We start from the raw sequence: 18,355 nt of genomic DNA on the forward strand, positions 1-18,355 counted from the left end.
AATTTTTGGCTCCTGAATCTTGTGCGAGGTGCTCAAACTTTTATCTGTGCGATCCATATATTCTTATTTCATTGTAATCCATATATTCTTATTTCATTGTTTCCACTCTTCATTTATTTCAATTATCCATTGACTACTTCTACTTTACTGCTTTGAAAGTATTTTCATTCTATTTTCTCTCCAGCAGCTTTTTCTCCATGGACATACTTCTATTTCATATCTGCTTTTTCAATTTGCGCTTTTTGGTACGTTCCTCTCAAATTGCTTTTTTCATCTTCTAGTTGCATGTCTGTCTGATTTATTCCAAGTGAATTTTCTCGACTAATTCTTATCTTCAAAACTCAGATTTTTCTTTCCATTCTGGTAGCCATTTTTCCTGTGTAAGTTTCTCTTAAGTGTTCTCCCTCCCTATTTCTTCTCCCTTCTGTTCTCTTATAGTGCGATTTCATTCCCCCAGACTCTTTTAACACTTAAAAATTGATACATCTTTTTAGTCTTATGACATATTCAGTTTGAGTTTTTGAGTTTTGAGTTGAGTTGTGCGCAGATAAACTATTCGGGACTGGCCCAACATGGACATACGCAGGGTTTCTTCCAAGGAGAGACAAGCAAGGTATTTTCCCCAAAGGAACGGCGGGGGGGGGGGGGGAGCAAACTAGGCAAGTTTTCCCATGACAGTCTTGTCCCCTCAAGAGACAACGCTTCAGTTTGAAGTTGCAATGTCTTCGCAATAATTAACATGTATGACTGTGTATGACATTTCACATGTGTGAAATATATAATTTTTGGTTGCCTATCAGTATCCATGGGGAGCGTGGCCCCATGCCATGTCGCCTCCTTCAGGACTTCTCAATGGATTCGAACCACTAAGTTGCATCGAATATTGAACCCCTTGATCACAAGGCGATGACATTAAGGAAGGTGTTTTTTTTTAAGAAGGGGTGTCAAACGAGGTACGTATTCAGGGACGTCGTTAGGGAGGGGGGACGATATGGGACGATCTCCGTGGTGCAGTGGTTAGCAATGTGCACTACGATGCCAGAGGTCCTGGGTTCGAATCCCGGACTGGGCATGTGTATCCTTTATGATGATCATGATGATCCTTTCATCAATTTTACATCACTCATCCTCATCTTCATCTTCACGATTAGCCAAAAAGTGTCAGAAAAGCGAAGTAAAATAAACCAAATCAACCATTTAAAATTTCTATTTTAGGCTGCTTTTCTATCTCTTGGGTTAAATGCGACGATGAGGATGAATGATGAGCCTAAGGAATGGCGATGGGACAGACATGTTACAAGCATACCTGTCCAAGGTCTGAACCTTGGACCTCTGGTTTCGTAGTGCGTTATGCTCAGTGGAATTCTTAGGAAGAAAAACTGTAAAAGTAGGGTGAATGGAAGCAACATTGTACGATGCATAAAAAGTCATGTTTAGGCCTTCTAAAAACTTACAATTATCGAGTTCGATCGAGTTGATGTTTTAAGTCCACTTTTATGCCCAGTAAGGCTAAGGGACTGGACCTACAGTTTAAAGTGGAATCTGAAGCACTATGTTCCTCCACCGGGTATCGAACCTGGGAGCCCTTGATTACGAGGCGGCTACGCTACCACTGCGTCATCAAAGAGGCCCAGTCAGTAAAATTAATATTGAGGGACAAGACCTGTCGAGTCCCATCTAGTTTCGAGAGCAGAATTTTGCTTGCATATTGCTTTCACCTCACACCTCACAATGTTAGAGCTAACACCAGCAGGCACGTAGCCAGGGAAGAGTCTCGGGGGGATGGGGGGGGGGGGGGCTGCAGTAATTTAATTTACTTCTCGTCTTTGGTTCGATCCCTGGTTGGCAGGCCCATAGCCAGAAATTCATCTTCAGCGTATTTAACCCCTTCCCAACCTTTTTGCCTTTACATGGCGACTGCTGATAATGGGATAACCCCCTTCCAAAATCATCTGATCGTTTTATTCAGTGCCATCATATATATTTAGTTTTCCACGCACAAATAAGATTAATTTAAAGAAATTAGACGTGTGCATAAAATTTCTTATCGTCATCATTCTCCAAGTGAACAATCAGATGCCACAGAAGACTCGGGCCCGCCCTATAGAATAATGGTTAATGTGGTCTTCTTGAACGAAGTTAACGAGTTCATTCTTCCCGGATTACGCTTACTCATTCGAAGCTCCCCAATTTCCTCACGATGGTGGGTTGCCACCGGCCACACAGGCCGAAAATTCCCGGTGACTGAACCCGGGATCGAACCCATGCCGTCCTGCACCCGCCGTCAAATACATACATACATACGTACATATATTTTATAAATAGTTTGTTAATTTTTAATAGTTTGATGGAAAAAATCTTACGTTTGCCCCCCCCCCCCAAAGTGATGAAGCTAGCTTCGTCCCTGTACATATTGCACAGTGATAGTTTTGTCCCTTTATGAACGTTGCTTCAGTTTGAAGTTATCATGTTCCTGCAACGCCCTTTCAATAATTAACATACAGGATGTGAGTTTGATACCCGGTGGAGGCACATAGTGGTTCGGATCCCACTTTAAACTGTAGATCCAGTCCCGATTAGCCTTACTGTGCATAAAGTGGACTTAAGACACCAAATCAATCAATCACATACAGGATGTTTCCATGATATTGAATCAAACTGGCAGCGTGCGTGGGTGGAGACTAACCCCAAGTACCAATATGAGATAAGAAACACCAGTCCGGAAACGCATAATTAAAAAGTTATAAGCCAAAACTAGTTGGGGCTGCGTGTGGCAGTTTGATTCGAGGTCATCGAAACACCCTGTATATTTCTATGAAATGAAATTATTTGTGAAATGTGTATATTTTTGTTTTAATTTCATTTTCCAAAGGGGAGCATGGCCCCCTTGTTCCCCCCTTCCGGACGTCCATGTTTGCAATAATCAAGTATCACTTTCCTTCCAGATCGAGATGCCAGTGGGCGTGAGAGTAAGGGCGTTCTGGTGCGTGAGGAACTGGGACAACGTCTCCCTGTGGCGCTTCCACGAACTCTACATGCTGCTTCTCATCCTCGTGGTACCCACCATCGTCATGGCCGTCGCCTACACTGCCATCTGCTGGGAGATCTGGAAGGTCATGAAGCAGAGGTGCTCCATGACAAGGGGCCAGGCGTGAGTATAGCTTTGCCTTGAAGTGTGATTGATTGATTTGCTTTATTTTACTTAGCTTCTTGTGCCACTTTTGGCTAATTTGCGAAGATGGGGATGAGTGATGATATGATTAAATTGATGAATGGACACTCGCAAACATCCATGCCCAAGCCGGGATTCGAACCCGGGACCCCTGGAGTCGTAGCGCGATGTACTAACCACTCCGCCACGGGGGCCGGCGGTATGAGAAAGAGGAAAACGATGGATAGCGAGAGATAGAGAGAATTAGATAAAATAAAAAGGAGAGAGAAACAGGTTTGTGTGTGTTTCATTGTGCATGTGAGAGAGAAACGAAGCGTGCATATAGACATAGAAACAAAGCAAAAAAGAGAGAAAGTGTAAGCGAGGGAGAAAGAAATATAGGCAACAAAGAGAGAGTGCCAGAAGAGGGAGAGATGGCAAAAGAGAAAGAGAGAGAGAAAGAAAATTACGATAAAAGAAATAGATGGAAGGCCAAGGTAAGAGAGAGAAACAGAGAGAAGGATATGGCAAAGGAAGACAGGGATAGTGAAAGTAAGAAAGAAAGATAGGGCATGGACGTATTTAGGGGGGTACAGGGGGTCCAGACCCCCTAAAAATTTACTAAGTACAAAAATTAAATAATGAAAATAATAAAATCACTAAAGTTAAATAATGAAAATATACTTGTTGCTTAATCGAGAGGTATTTATTTCCACCGAACTTATTGGAAGGCAAGGATTATATTGGAATCATACGACTTTGAATGACAGTACCAAAGAAGATTTATGCAAGATTTATTACTACTTATAATAATATGAATAAAATATTAACAGAAACTTTACTTCTAGTCAACTGGATCTAACATCCTTTCTTGACATTCAATGAATATTCATTCCCCTGTGGCCGAGTGGTGGAGTCTCGCGCCTAGCGCGGAACAGGTAGGTCGTGCCGTACGAGTTCTGTGCTTTGAGGAAAAGTGAAAGTTCAGCGCTATATCGGTACGTACGTGTGGGAGAGGGTGTGCTGTTGAACTGTTCTAGTGAAGAATTGGACAAAAGTAAAGTATACAATGGATCGCGAAAATACGATACAAATCAGTTTTGAAACGGGAACTTTGAAACCTAGTCCTTTGGAAGTACATGAATTTATTCATGATAAATTCAAACTGAGTGTGGATGAAATTGCAGCCATACAAATTCCCACGACGATTAAATGTGTATTTTTGAAATTAGTGCGTCCTGGAAAAATGAGAAAAATATTAGAAGAAAATACTGGTGAAGTGAATTTTTATTATAGCAGTGGAGCTGTGACACAAGTGAAACTGAGTGATGCGAATCGAATTGTGAAGCCGGTTCGAGTGTTTAATCTTCCTTTGGAAGTGCCAGAGCGACAAATTCGTGAAAAGCTGAGTGAATATGGGACAATCGATGAATTGATAGCAGAAACTTGGGGTGACAAATTCAGGTACAAAGTGTATAATGGGGTGCGTCAGGTTTTGATGGCAATTAAGAAGCCATTTCCCTCCTTTGTGAAAATAGGCCAATATACGGCACATGTAGTATATAATGGTCAAATCCCGACGTGTGAATGGTGTGGTAGTAGTGATCACATGCGGTTTAATTGTAACTTACGGAAACCAACAGTGTTCAAAGTCATGGGTCGTGCACCGTCTACATCTACACACAAAGGTATAAATGTGGGTCACCATAATACGACACAGAGTCAAGAATCAGCACAATTGACAGTGATAGAAGGGCTTCAACAGGGAATACATATACAAGAAGAGAAAAATATTCACAAGAATGATCAACAGACTTTGACCAAGGAAGGAGCTGAAGAAATTATGCAAGAGCAACCAAAAGAACCTGTGTTCAACTTACGCGACAAAGTGAAGAAATGTCCCTGGATACTATGGAGCAGAAGAAGGGTGGATCACTAAGACGACAAGAAACATAACTAAAGTGCAAGAGGAATCGAGTGATGAAGTGCTACAGAACAAGAAGGAGAGGAAGCAGAATCAGACCAAGCAAAAGGACTTCCGACAAGAAGCTGAACAGGAAAAAGATTCGGAAACTGATAGTGAAAGTGGAAGTGTCCAAAGTAGTACGGGTCGTTCGGTTTCCGGCTCACAAAAACTACCAAAGAGTATAAGGAAAGCGTCAGGCAGCAATCGGACGAAAAGGCGATCATTGCGACATGTAAAAACAAATGTACAAGACATGGTTATTGATCCGAGTCCGATAGGGCATGAAAGTTTGTGAATACTGAGTACAGGTAATCATTTTAAATTAGAAAATAGTGTTATTTGGAATGAATACTTTTCTATGGGCTGTCAGTAAGTTAATGATATTGAATTGTGTGGTGGTAGTTATTTATGGATTAAGGTATATAAATGGAAGGGGTATTTCCTCCCCCTACTAAAATAATATTGTTAGTGTGTTTGTTAATTTTTGGTGTATAACATTAGGGGTATATAAAAATAGTGTAAGAAGTATTACTCTTATATGGGGCAAAGGTGGAAGTATAAGTATTGGGAATATCCAATCCCAAAAATTTTGATCATAGTATTTATGATGACGACCCTTCGTTTTGCGACGATAAATATAAACAAAATGAAATCTCTCACAAAACAGGCGGCGTTAGAGGACTTTATTATACAAGCATCATTAGATATTGTATTTCTCCAAGAATGTGGACAAATGAATTTCAATTTTTCCCCAACGATAAGAGTTCATAATAATGGAAATTTTCAATCGACAGGAACAGCTTTGTTAACACATAATACGGTTCCCCTCACAAATGTGGTATGTCATCCTAATAATAGAATCATATCATCAAAAGTTGCAAATGTATGGATATATAATACATAAGCCCCGTCCGGGTCACAGTGTAGGAAACAAAGGGATGAGTTTTTTGCGCAGGAAGTTGCGGTTGAAATGCAGGGTAGGAGAGAACACATAATATGTAGGGGAGATTTCAATTGTGTATTGTATCCGCAGGATCAAAGACCTGGATTTAACACGTCGAATTCATTGCAAAAATTAGTAACTGGCTTTAACTCCACAGACGTCTGGAGTGACAAAAATTTTGGCCAGAGAGGTTTCACGTATATACGTGACAATTGTGCATCCCGATTTGATAGATTTCATGTAACACCCAAATTACGTCAGTCTGTAAAGTCCATCAGCATAACACCTACATGTTTTTCAGATCACAGTGCTGTCATTATGATTATAAATGTGGACATTCCAATAGTCCCTAGAGGGTACGGTCGTTGGAAATTAAATGCTTCAATTCTAAATGAGAAAAATTTCCAACAAGCATTTAATGACCAATGGTCGAGATGGATAACACACCGTCTGAGGAGGATAGATATAATCCGCTGGTGGGAGGAGATTCTCAAACCGGGTATAAAAAGATTCTGTATCAGTTACTGTAAGGAACGGTCGCGAGATTGGACAAATAAATATAATTTTTACTACAGGGTGTTGCGTGAACAAATTCAGCAAGCAACAGACGGGAAAATAGTGCAAACTGAAGTCAAACGTATACAAGCTGTACTGTTAAAAGTGACTGCAGAAAGGCGTCAAGGGGTTAAAATTCGTAGTAGACTTCCTCATTTTGACAACGATGAGGTCGCCTCTATTAGCCATGTAATTCATGAAAGAAAAAAATGCTAAAAGACAATGTATTAGCGAAATATTTGATAATGGGGGAACAAAGATCAATTCAGCCCCTGAAATACGTAATTGCATTTATAATTATTTTGAGCAACAATATTCCCAACCAGCGTCACATAATGGAGCTTTGATGGATGCATTGGCATCCGGGTCCGACCCTGTGGCCGAGCGGTTAGCACATCGCGCTGCGACGCCAAGGGTCCCGGGTTCGAATCCTGGTCGGGCTTGGTTGTTTGTGAATGTCCATTCATCAATTTCATCCTTTCATCACTCATCCTCATCTTCGCAAATTAGCCACGAGGCACAAAACGCGAAGTAAAATAAACTAAATCAATCAATCAATCAATCAAGCATTGGCATCCGAATCAGAGGCTTTTACAGATGAAGAAAGTGAAAATTTAAACAAAGAATATACAAGTGAGGAAGTGTTTCGAGCGGTTAAGGCAGGTCAATCATTTTCAGCTCCTGGTTGGGATGGGATACCCAATAAGTTTTATCAAACCTTTTGGAAATTGATGGGTGAAACAATAACGGACTGGATAAATGCAGTGTTTAGCACGTATCAAATGGGTAAATCTTCCAATACGGGTATTATAATTCTAATCCCAAAATGTCCAAAACCAAGCGAACCTGGTCATTATAGACCCATCACCCTCCTATGTACGGATTACAAAATATTGGCGCGATGTATGCTTGGCAGACTTATTCCCTATGTCGACAAATTAGTAGGAGAGGAACAATATGTTTTTGGTTTAAATAAGAAAATCACAAATGTTTTACAAACGATGCGTGAAGTAATTACATGTTATAGACTACAGAAAAATAATTCTGAAAATGCTATATTAGCATTAGGCTTTGAACGTGCTTTTGACTCGATAAATCATGAATATCTATTTAACGTTTTGCAGGGCTACGGTATACGTGGACATTTTCTGTCAGTATTTAAAAGTCTTTATAGACATGCAACAGCAAAAAATTCAAATAAATGGTTTTCTGACAAAAGAACTCTATATTTATAAAGGTGTAAGACAAGGAGATCCTTTGTCGATGTTAGCGTTTTGTATTGCGCTGAGACCCTTCCTTTCTGAATTAGGCCGAAAAGTTCAAGGAATTAACATACACTCTACTACCATTAAGGTGTTAGCGTATGCTGACGATATTACTGTATTAATAAATGACCAGTCTGATATTGATGCAACGTGTCAGGTATTACAGAAATTTGGAATATGGTTGGGATTAAAAATAAACCAAGAAAAATCATCACTTTTGAATCTAAATTTGGCTCATTCTCACTCGCAGCGAGGTAATTTTAAGGTTGTACAAACGATACGCATACTAGGTATAATATATACGCACTCTATTCAAAGTATGATCCAATTAAATTATGATATAGTAACAACTGGGGTTAAAGCGATATTACAAACAAATAAATTTCGCAGCCTTAGTTTACAGTCAAGGGTGACCTTTGTACAGGTCTATGCACTGTCAAAGGTATGGTACATGGCAAAAATCCTCCCACTACGGAAGTTAGATATAAATAAACTTAAGAGTAAATTGGTTTATTTGGAACGGTCAGATATTGAGGGTAAAGCATGTGTTACTTTGTTTGCCCTTTGCCGAGGGAGGAATGAATCTTGTGAACATTGAACTCAAATGCTAGGCCTTACGTATTCAAGCTGACACGCAGACATTGATTCAGCATCCACTCAGCCTCACAAGTAAAGTTTTGAGAAGCGTTTTGGACTATATTTCACTAGAGGCTCCTATTGATATTACTAGACTGGTAGACACTTATGGTATTTTCAGGCAACAATAGTGGATATTAGTTATGCCCTATTACAATCTCCGATATTAACAATACCAGTGACATCGGAAATATATCGCAGACTATGCAAATTAGAACAACCAAAGTGTAAAATTATTGAGCAAAATCCCAGAATGAATTGGAGAGAAATATGGAATAATATTCAGGCTCACCATCTTACATCACGAATCCGATCAGCATGGTATATAATTGTCCATCAAAAATTAATCACTGGAGAGAGACTCTATGATCTTAAATTAATAAATACACCAATGTGTGCTAGATGTAATGTATCTGATAGTTTAGTCCATAGACTGAGTGAATGCCAAATAATACAAACATCATGGCTCTATATAAGAAAACTTGTAAGTACTATTTGTAGAACATCAGTGTATAACATCTCTGTAGATATTATTTTATATCCAGCTTTTGCCTATTACCCAAAAACAAAACGTAAAAGTGTACAATCGCTCTTAGGACACTATGCCTATTTCCTATCGACATATCGGCAACCAGTTTTTAATATACAATTTGTAAATTACCTGCATCAAGAATACCACAGGATACCTCACTGTAAAAGAAATAGATTGTATGCTAATTTTCTTACTGTAATGTTCACTCGCTCAATGAGTTGAAATGTAAATTGCAAATATATGTAATAAAAAAAAGTGGTTAGCACATCGTGCTGCGAAGCCAAGGGTCCCGCGTTCGAATCCCGCTCGGACTTGGTTGTTTGTGAATGTCCATTCATGAATTTCATCACTCATCCCCATCTTCGCAAATTAGCCAAGAGGCACAAAACGCGACGTAAAATAAACTAAATCACTCAATCAATCTTCAATTCTTTATCTTTTTGACATTAATTTTCTTTGCATTATATTTCTTTTTGCAAATTTTGCCGACCTTAACTATACGTAATCTAGATAATGAATACGTGCTGCTGTTATTCAACTATCCTTATACCGTCTTTTTACCTATTTATGTAATACAAATATAATATTAAATAATACTATTTTAATTAAATATTATAATTATTTTAATACAGTGGAACCTTGATAATTCGAACCACAACAACTCGAATAAAACCTTGATAAGATGAATTTTTGTACAGTTTATGGGATGCCGTTTCACCTCAATAACTCGAAGGTAGAGTATGAAAAACCTCTATGAGTCGAAGTTAAATTCTAATCACCTCTATAACTCGAAGTTTTAGTCGCACGGACCTCAATAAGTCGAAGTGTAGTAAACTTTAGACCTGTATAACTCGAAGTCGGCGATTTTGTCCCTCCATAACTCGAACCTTGGTAAGTCGAAATCCTTGATATCTCGAATTTTTCCCCCCCTTCAAGTTCGAGTTATCAAGTTTCAACTGTATATACATTATTATTGAAAAACTCAATATGCTGACCAAGGCAGAAATTTATTTTATTATAAAACATAAACTAAACGTAACATTTCAACCTTCTGGCAAGGTCTTCTTCAGACTCTGAACCAAGAACAATTATTATTATTTTAAGGCACTTTGTTCGGACCCCCCCTCCGAAATATATTTCTACATACGTGCCTGCTTTCTTTATATCTCTGATATTATATATATATATATATATATATATATATATATATATATATATATATATAGTGAGAGGACGATAGAATCTTACAAGAGATAACATTCAAAGCAAAGGCTACATGAAAATGTTTCGTCCACCCGTGAGATTATCCAAACAAAATCATCTGGTCAGGATAATCCTCTGTGCGGTTGTGTATTGTCATTGTGTATGCTGAGTGCCTCTCTACAGCCTACAGCCTAGGTGTGGAGATTTTGGCCCTCAGAGTTGTCTCTGTGTGAATGGATTTGAGACATGTTTTATTTTATTGTAAGATATCTGTTAAAGATATTGTGACGGGTCTGATTGACGAAACGAAAAGAAAGGGAACACTGTTTGTCCATGTTCGTTTCTCAGCATTTAGAGCGTTTCTCGAAGGCTTGTAGCATCGAAAGCAAATCTTAGATTAGTAAAATGTTAGTAAGGAAGTTTGTCGGTGTCGTGAGGCAAAACTTTCTATGTATTGCACGTGAAATTTCGAGATGCCCAGGTGTGACTTCGAAATTTCGATAAGTTCCTTTTCTTCTCTGATTCTGAAACCAGTCTATATTAAGCATATTCAGTTAAGCATATTCATAATTGATGAATATCTAAAACCATATTACGAAACTGAAGAGATCTGAAGCAAGTCTCGCATTTGTAATAATAATAATAATAATAATAAACTTTGATTAATGGGTTAGTAACATTAACATGTTTATTTTGTATATATATATATATATATATATATAATGATTATCACAATAAGTCAATTAATATTATTAATAATTATTATTAGATGATGGCCGCGGTGGCTCAGTCGGTAACGCGTCTGACTACCATGATAAAGGTCCCGGGTTCGATCCCCGGCCGGTTCAAATCCGGGAACTTTTCTAACGGTGGAAGCGGCCCCGGCGCCCACCCAGCGTCGAATAACATGGGTACCTGGGGGAAACCCTTGGGGGGTAAAGGCGGTCAGGGGCGTGATGCTGATCACATCACCCCCACTCACGACCGGATCAAGAAAGTGTGGGGCGTTACCCCCACACCCCCTATACGCCTTCATGGCGTGGTGCTATGCACAGGGGAGAACTTTACTTTTTTTTTTTTTAATTATTATTAGATGTAAAGGTAAAAAGATGATAGAAGAATAGAGCTATAACAGCACGTCTATTCAGTATCACCTAGTTAACTAGAATGGGCATGCAATGGAATGCAAAACAGCTGCCCTACCAAAGAAATTAATGCGAAACAATTGTTTAATGAATTCTTTATTGTACACCAAAAAGGTCGGTAGGTTCAATTGATGATCATTATTTTTATGCGCAGGCGCTGTGAACGTAAACAGTATAATCACAATGTTATGTAAGTTCTGCCGTTGAAAAATCCAAAAGCAAGTATTTTGATTATGTAATGTTGGACTTGGTAAGTCTTTCTGGGGTCCTGGATACCTCTCTAAATACCGGGTGGCCAGAATTAAAGTTACCCAACTCAGAGCCCTCTGTAGCCTGTTTGAGGCATCGTAGAACTCTGAAATTTGGTGAATGCACTATGCAGACCATGGGGAAGAGGATGGCGATAAAAAAAGTAGTTCCATTTTCCGCAACCAGGTTGAAATGTGGAGCTGTACTTCCATGATGGGTTGTAATAATGACGTAAGCTCGCGCACTAGTCGCAGAATATCTGGAACAAGAGGCTCTATTCGCCAATGCAACAGCCACTTCGGTGACAACTTCTTCTGAAATTGGCCGGCGGCCCCTTCCTGCTGCAACACCCAGATCTCCAGTATCTTCAAATTTCTTCATCATATTACTAACACATGCGTCGTCATGGGCCCCTTTCGAAGTCCATTCGCATGACGATAACCTCGCAGTGAAACTGCACTATTACTACCGTTCTGATAAAACAACTTCACCAGCAATGCACGTTCTTTCTTATTTAGTGGCATGGTGATCACTTCCGAACTTTTGTTCAGCACTCACGTTAAGTGATTTAGCTGAGTTATTAATTAGAAATACATTTGTTAGTGACTGGAAGTTGCGAGAAAATAATCTCTCGTTTATTGCAAGATTGCAAGGTATAAAGGCAAATCCATAACCAATTGGAGCAGTTTACGTCATTATTCCAAACCATCATGGAAGTACAGCGCCACATTTCAACCTGGTTGCGGAAAATGGAACTACTATTTTTATCGCCATCCTCTTCCTCATGGTCTGCATAGTGGATTCCCAAATTTCAGAGTTCTACAATGCCTCAACAGGCTACAGAGGGCTCTGAGTTGGGTAACTTTAATTCTGGCCACCCGATACATCCTTGACTATTGCCCAAGCTGTAACATTGTCTTGTGCTATTCATTCGCAGGCTGACCCCTCTGACGCCCCTACGAGGGAACGAGAGCTACCCGTTGACCAGCAAGCACCACGGAGGCTCCAGCTTCAAAGAGGCCCTCAAGAAGATCAACGACTTGAAGTCTGCTGAGGAGAGCAAGACGGTGAAGCAGGTGAGGAATTTATTTTAATTGGCAGGGAAAGGATTTACTTGTATTTGTATATCTATCAAAAAAGTATTAGATCTTTTCTCTCCACCCCCCTCTTCTCTATATTTCCCTCTCTCGTTTTTATTTCTTTCTCAAAAGGAAGGATAGAGCAAGAGAGAGAGAGAAAGAGAGAAAGAAAGATTACTGCAAGAGAGAAAGAAAGAGAGGGTATAAGAGAAGACAGTAAGAAAGAAGGATAGAGCAAGAGAAGGAGATAAAGAAAAAAGGATAGGGCAGTGGCGTAGCGTGAATTTATGAAAGGTGTAAGGCTTCCTTAGATAAACCTGACCTGAATATTGGATAAGGAAAACCCAAAAACATTTTAACTAAATAGAATCAATTTGAATCTGTCATGTATGGCCATAGTCAATTTCAAACACAAAATGCACACACTCTATGTTAACAATAAAAGCATATGTATTACTTAATGAAAATTCTCATTTGAGTTGTTATCAATAATTAAATGTTGATTATTATCTAACATTTGGTTTCTGCCTGTAAGCTTAGTTGCCCGAATCAACTCCACCATCATTTTGATTGATTATGCGAAACCGACATTACAATTCACATCAACATTTATTACAGACCTATTCACTCCACAAACACGCTCAATTTCTACATATGGGCATGGCAAAGCTATATGAATCTTTATATAAACAAATAGTCTGTTACAGTGATGAAAACGTTAATAACATGCTCCGGGAAGAATAGCTCTTTGGACTAGAGTGTATACCGGGAATTTATGCGATCATGCAAATACAGTAAATGCATATGGGTATTTGACACCAATATAAATTTCAATCTAATAATGTATTTACAGGAAAGTCACCAAAACCGACATACCATTTTGCTTCTTACTCTTAACTCTGAGTACAGGAGGAATTTTCCGAAGTGGAATACATCAATGTATGCATCAATTCCATGCCAAAGTCTAAGCTGTGTAACAATGTCTATAAGATCAATATTTTGTTTCAGAAAATAGTTTTTTTTTCACAAAAGGTACAATTATGCCATCTGAGGAAATGGGTTCCTAAACCGGCATACCTCTTTAAATAAGGAATTAAAGTACAAAGCAACACAAGCAAATGTATGTAATAATATTTTAATGCCTTCTATTAGAGAATAAAGCAATTCCTTTAATTAACATGAGAGAAAATATAATTTCTTTGGACTATTTAGTCCCCAATGGCAAGTCATTTACAGAAAACACAGTGTTCTGCACCTGCACATTGGACATTAGCCCAAAGATTGCACATTATGCACATTCACCACTGGCACCTTCAGAATGAAGTCCTTCAGAAAAATACATTCAGCATCTAAATCTATGGTATCTTCACCTCGCGGAATGGTTTAGGGAACATAATTACTGACGTATATCGGTTTAGGGAACGACTCCATTAAGAACAATAACCTAAAAAAATTCACAAACACCACATCTTCACAACTAAAATAAATATATGTTCGGAATCGTTATTCTATCTACAATAACGTGATAAAACTAAAACTTTACACGTCATTCCAGTGTGAATAATATAGTGCTATACACAGACAAACAAATGTAATGAAATCACTCACCCCAAATCTCTCCCTACACAATAAACCGTCGCCAACGCTCGTTTCGCTGATCGCACAGTATCTTGGAAGCCTAAGGAATAGAGTTACCCTGTTAGCGCAAAGTGGCAGCATTTCTTGCCTGTGAAATAGGGGTGTTTCGGTTTAGGAGCCCTGTGTCAGTTTTGGTGACTTTCCTCTTTTTGCAAATGTAAAATATATATATTTATTTTACTGTTATAACACTCCAATCGATTTGCAGATGCATAACAAGTGACATAAAACATAATTTTAACAAACATGAGTGGCAGAAAGTTACAAAACATGTTATTGGCTTGATGCATAAGTTCGTAGAGTTCGTGTTTGGTATGGCAACACTGCGGTGTTAGGAGTTTGTTAACGTTTAATGTTCATCAATTGGAGTGGCACTGTTGTGCTTGTGAATACGCATTGAATTTTACAGTTGAAGAAAGACGGTGTTATTTATGGGCTAAAGAACAATAAGTGTCCAGCAGGGGGGAAACCATTTCCAACATATTCTGTTCAGTTTAATATAGGGGCAAAGGCAGCAGAGGCGGCTCGAAACGTTCGTCCCTTGTACGGGGAGAATAATGTGAACGGGAAAAGCAGGGCAAGAAAATGGATTTGTCATTACAAAGAGGGCAATTTTGACATAAGCGTTTTACCACGTTCAGGAAGACCATCGGGCTTTAATGAAGACTGTTTCAACGCTTTAGGCTTCATTCACATCTACGCTCAAGCAACACACAGGTTACTCTTCCCTAAAGCTCCGCTCACGGTCAGGGGGCATCCACACTAGCGGTCAAGCTTCGCTCCGGTGAAGATACGATCAAAGTGAGTCTGGTGTTGGTTTCTTCACAGAGCACACCGATTTTTCTGTATAAAGAGCTTACCGATTGTGCTAACTACAATGTTTGATATTTTCAACGACGGACTTGGCTGTTGCAACACCAGCGTTAATTAGAAGAAAGTTACAATGAAGAAAAAGAATTGCGAAAGCGAGGATTCATTGACTTGGTTGATTTACTTCGCTTTTATGCCAGTTTTGACTAATCGTGAGGATGAGAAATAGTGGTAGTAGAATGACAGCACTTCGTTCCTACGCGTCAGCAAAAATTTGATGCGGCTGGTGTTATGTTACATCCGGTCGTAGCGGGCCACGAGCGGTTTTATTGTTGAGTCAGCAGAACGTGTCTGATCACGTTGAAGACATCGGAAGCGGTGGGGGGAGGGGGTCAATGGATTTGTCACGTTGTTTCTTGATGTATGCTAACCTAACACATGCATATGTTTGTGTGTGTGTGTGTGAGTGTGGAGGAAATGCGCGCGCAACCATTGCGTATGATGGAAAGACATGAAGAAATGATTTAAAGATGGCGCTGAAGGTGCTGTACCCCCCCCCGAAAGCTTAGCGGCTAAGGTTATTGCTCTGTAAAACAAGAGGCGTCGAGGGTTCGATTCCTGGTAGAGTCAATATTGATCGATTGATAGATTGAGTTCGTTTTTTTAAGTCCGTTTTATGCACGGTAAAACTAATCAGGATTGGACCTACAGTTGAAAAGTGGTGATTCGGACCACTATGTGCCTCCACCGAGTATCGAACCTGGGACCCTTTGATTACAAGGCGACGATGTCAATATTGAATGGTCTCGATTAGTCTGTGTGTAAATAAAGGCAACAAAATGGTTGAGTTCGAAAATCGAGTTGGGTTAGTGGTTAATGTTGTCACCTGGCAATGAAGAGGTCGCGGGTTCGATTCTCTAGGTAGTTAAATTAGGCCAATTGTTTAGTCCCGCCATTATAGGTCCCTGATTAGTCCATGTGTGCATAAATAGTGTTTGAATAAAATCAATATGGTGGCCTTGGGTTAGTGGTTATTGTTGTCGCCTGGTAATGAAGAGGTCGCGGGTTCGATTTTCTAGGTAGTTAAATGAGGCCAATTGTTTTGTCCCGCCATTATAGGTTCCCGATTAGTCCATCTGTGCATAAATAGTATTTCAATAAAATCAAAATGGCGGCCGTGTTTTGTGTTTAGCGGCGGCGGCGGCGGCGCGGCGCGGGGCGGGGCGGAGCGGGGCGGCGCGGCGCGGGGGTGTTTTTTATTCCGCGAGATGTTTTAACCAAGTGGTTGAAGGTTCGATTCCCAATGTTGGTGAAAATTGGATATTCAATTGTATTTGTTTAAAAGTTCCGATTAGCTTTTTGTGCACAAAGAGAAAATGAACTAATTGGAAATAGGATGTTTATGCTGTAATGAAAAGGTCCCCGGGTTTGATTCACAATGTCAAATTGGCTGATAATGATGTTGTTTTTAAAATAAAAAAAAAGAAGTGTGAATAAATTAGAATCTGTTGTTTTGCCGTGTGGGGCCCCAGTAACGATTATCTTAAATGCATAAAGAGTAGGTAAAATAAGCAAGATGGCCGTCACTATTGTTTTGTGATCAAAGAGGAGTCACAGGTTCGATTCAATCAAAGGAGGCAACATTCTATGTTTCAATTCCATGTAAAAGTCTAAAGTTATGTTTCGATTAACCTCAATGCATAAAGAGGAATTAAACAGAAACAAACAAAATGGCGACAGATGTGATAAAAGAAAAATTGAATTAGTTTTTTTATAGTGACAAGAAAAAATAGCGAATCACTGTTAGAAATAGAATGAAAATAAAGATACTTGCCTTTGCGTGTCCAGCGCTGTGCAGAAAAGCTCTCATGCTTTATCTCCGACAAGTCCACAATACACAATTTTTTTATTGTATAGTTAATTATTAATGTTGTTATTAACACAGATTCTTACCAGTGTGAAGAAAAGCTCTCATGCTTTATCTCCGACAAGTCCACAATACACACTTTGTCATTATATAGTTAATTATTAATGTTGTTATTAACACCGATTTTTACCAGTGTGAAGAAAAGCTCTCATGCTTTATCTTCGACAAGTCCACAATACACATTTTTTCATTACATAGTTAATTATTAATGTTGTTATTAACGATTGTTACCAGTAAAAATATAAACCATGAGGATTTTTAAAGGGGTGATAAATGAAAAAATAAGCCAAGACATATATTTTATCCCTGTTTATTACCAATATTTACAAAATTCAAAAGAGCCGCACACACACACACATATGTAAAATGTTTATATTGTGTCACCAGTTTATCAGCATGTTATTTAACAAGTTTTTATTCTTCAAGTTTGTTCACTCACCCACATAAGGAATTGTGTCACTATCATATCTATTTTCTGCTGCAACCACTGAATTAAAATGTTTCACTATTTTTTCCACAAGCATGTTCTCGCAAAAAAGAAACACTTCTTTGGAAAGTCTTTTTCCGTCGATGTTTTGTATAGACAAAGGCTCAGGTTTTGTACATCCATGTAGATGGGAAAGCACAAACTTCTCCTTATTACATGCATGGACAGGGGAAATATCTGTGCAACCGAAACATTGTTCGCGAAGGTCGAGAATGCAAGATTCCACACAGTTTCCAAAATATGATTTCAGATACGGCGACACTGTTTCACACATAACTTTCGCATGCTCGATGCACACAAATATCTTCATAAAGTTCCGCCACGAACTTTCTGCGATGAACACTATCTCCAGGGAACCGTAAGCTGGTTTTTTCCTTATAATGATCTGACGACGATTGTACAGTGTGGTTATCAGCAATTCATGTTGCTCACTTAGTGGGTAGGAAACACGAGGCTGCTCACCTGGAATAGCGATGTAATTGTCGATTACTGGAAACAATTCCTGAAGAGCGTGCCACTCCTGCAACTGTAGTTCAACACCGGCCGCCCCGCTTCTGTGTAGCCTGACCACAGGTTGGAAATCCAGATGAGAGGAAAGTCCGATTGAGATAACCTTTGTTTTCGAAGCATTCAAATAGTAGACGTGATCAAATAATATCGACTGGCGTATAAGACTAGTTACTTGTTTTTGTTCTTCAGGTAAATGCTGATCGCTCTCTTTCTGAAGAACCCCCTTGAAATTAGTGTACGGTTGAAATCTTTTTTTCAG

The 18,355-nt window shown here is 39.1% G+C and overlaps 1 protein-coding gene across 1 annotated transcript in view; it reads left to right on the forward strand.

Annotated features, from left to right (window-relative positions):
* LOC145995981 (QRFP-like peptide receptor) overlaps positions 1-18,355 on the forward strand; it is a 539,079-nt gene that overhangs the window by 405,132 nt on the left and 115,592 nt on the right. Inside the window, exons 4-5 of the mRNA XM_083132095.1 lie at positions 2,946-3,151; positions 12,583-12,721. Of these exons, the coding sequence (XP_082988221.1) occupies positions 2,946-3,151; positions 12,583-12,721 (345 nt within the window). The remainder of the gene's footprint in view (positions 1-2,945; positions 3,152-12,582; positions 12,722-18,355) is intronic.

The sequence above is a fragment of the Lepisma saccharinum genome, chromosome 12 (genome assembly GCF_977018435.1).
Source record: "Lepisma saccharinum chromosome 12, izLepSacc3.1, whole genome shotgun sequence".
Lineage (NCBI taxonomy): Eukaryota > Metazoa > Arthropoda > Insecta > Zygentoma > Lepismatidae > Lepisma > Lepisma saccharinum.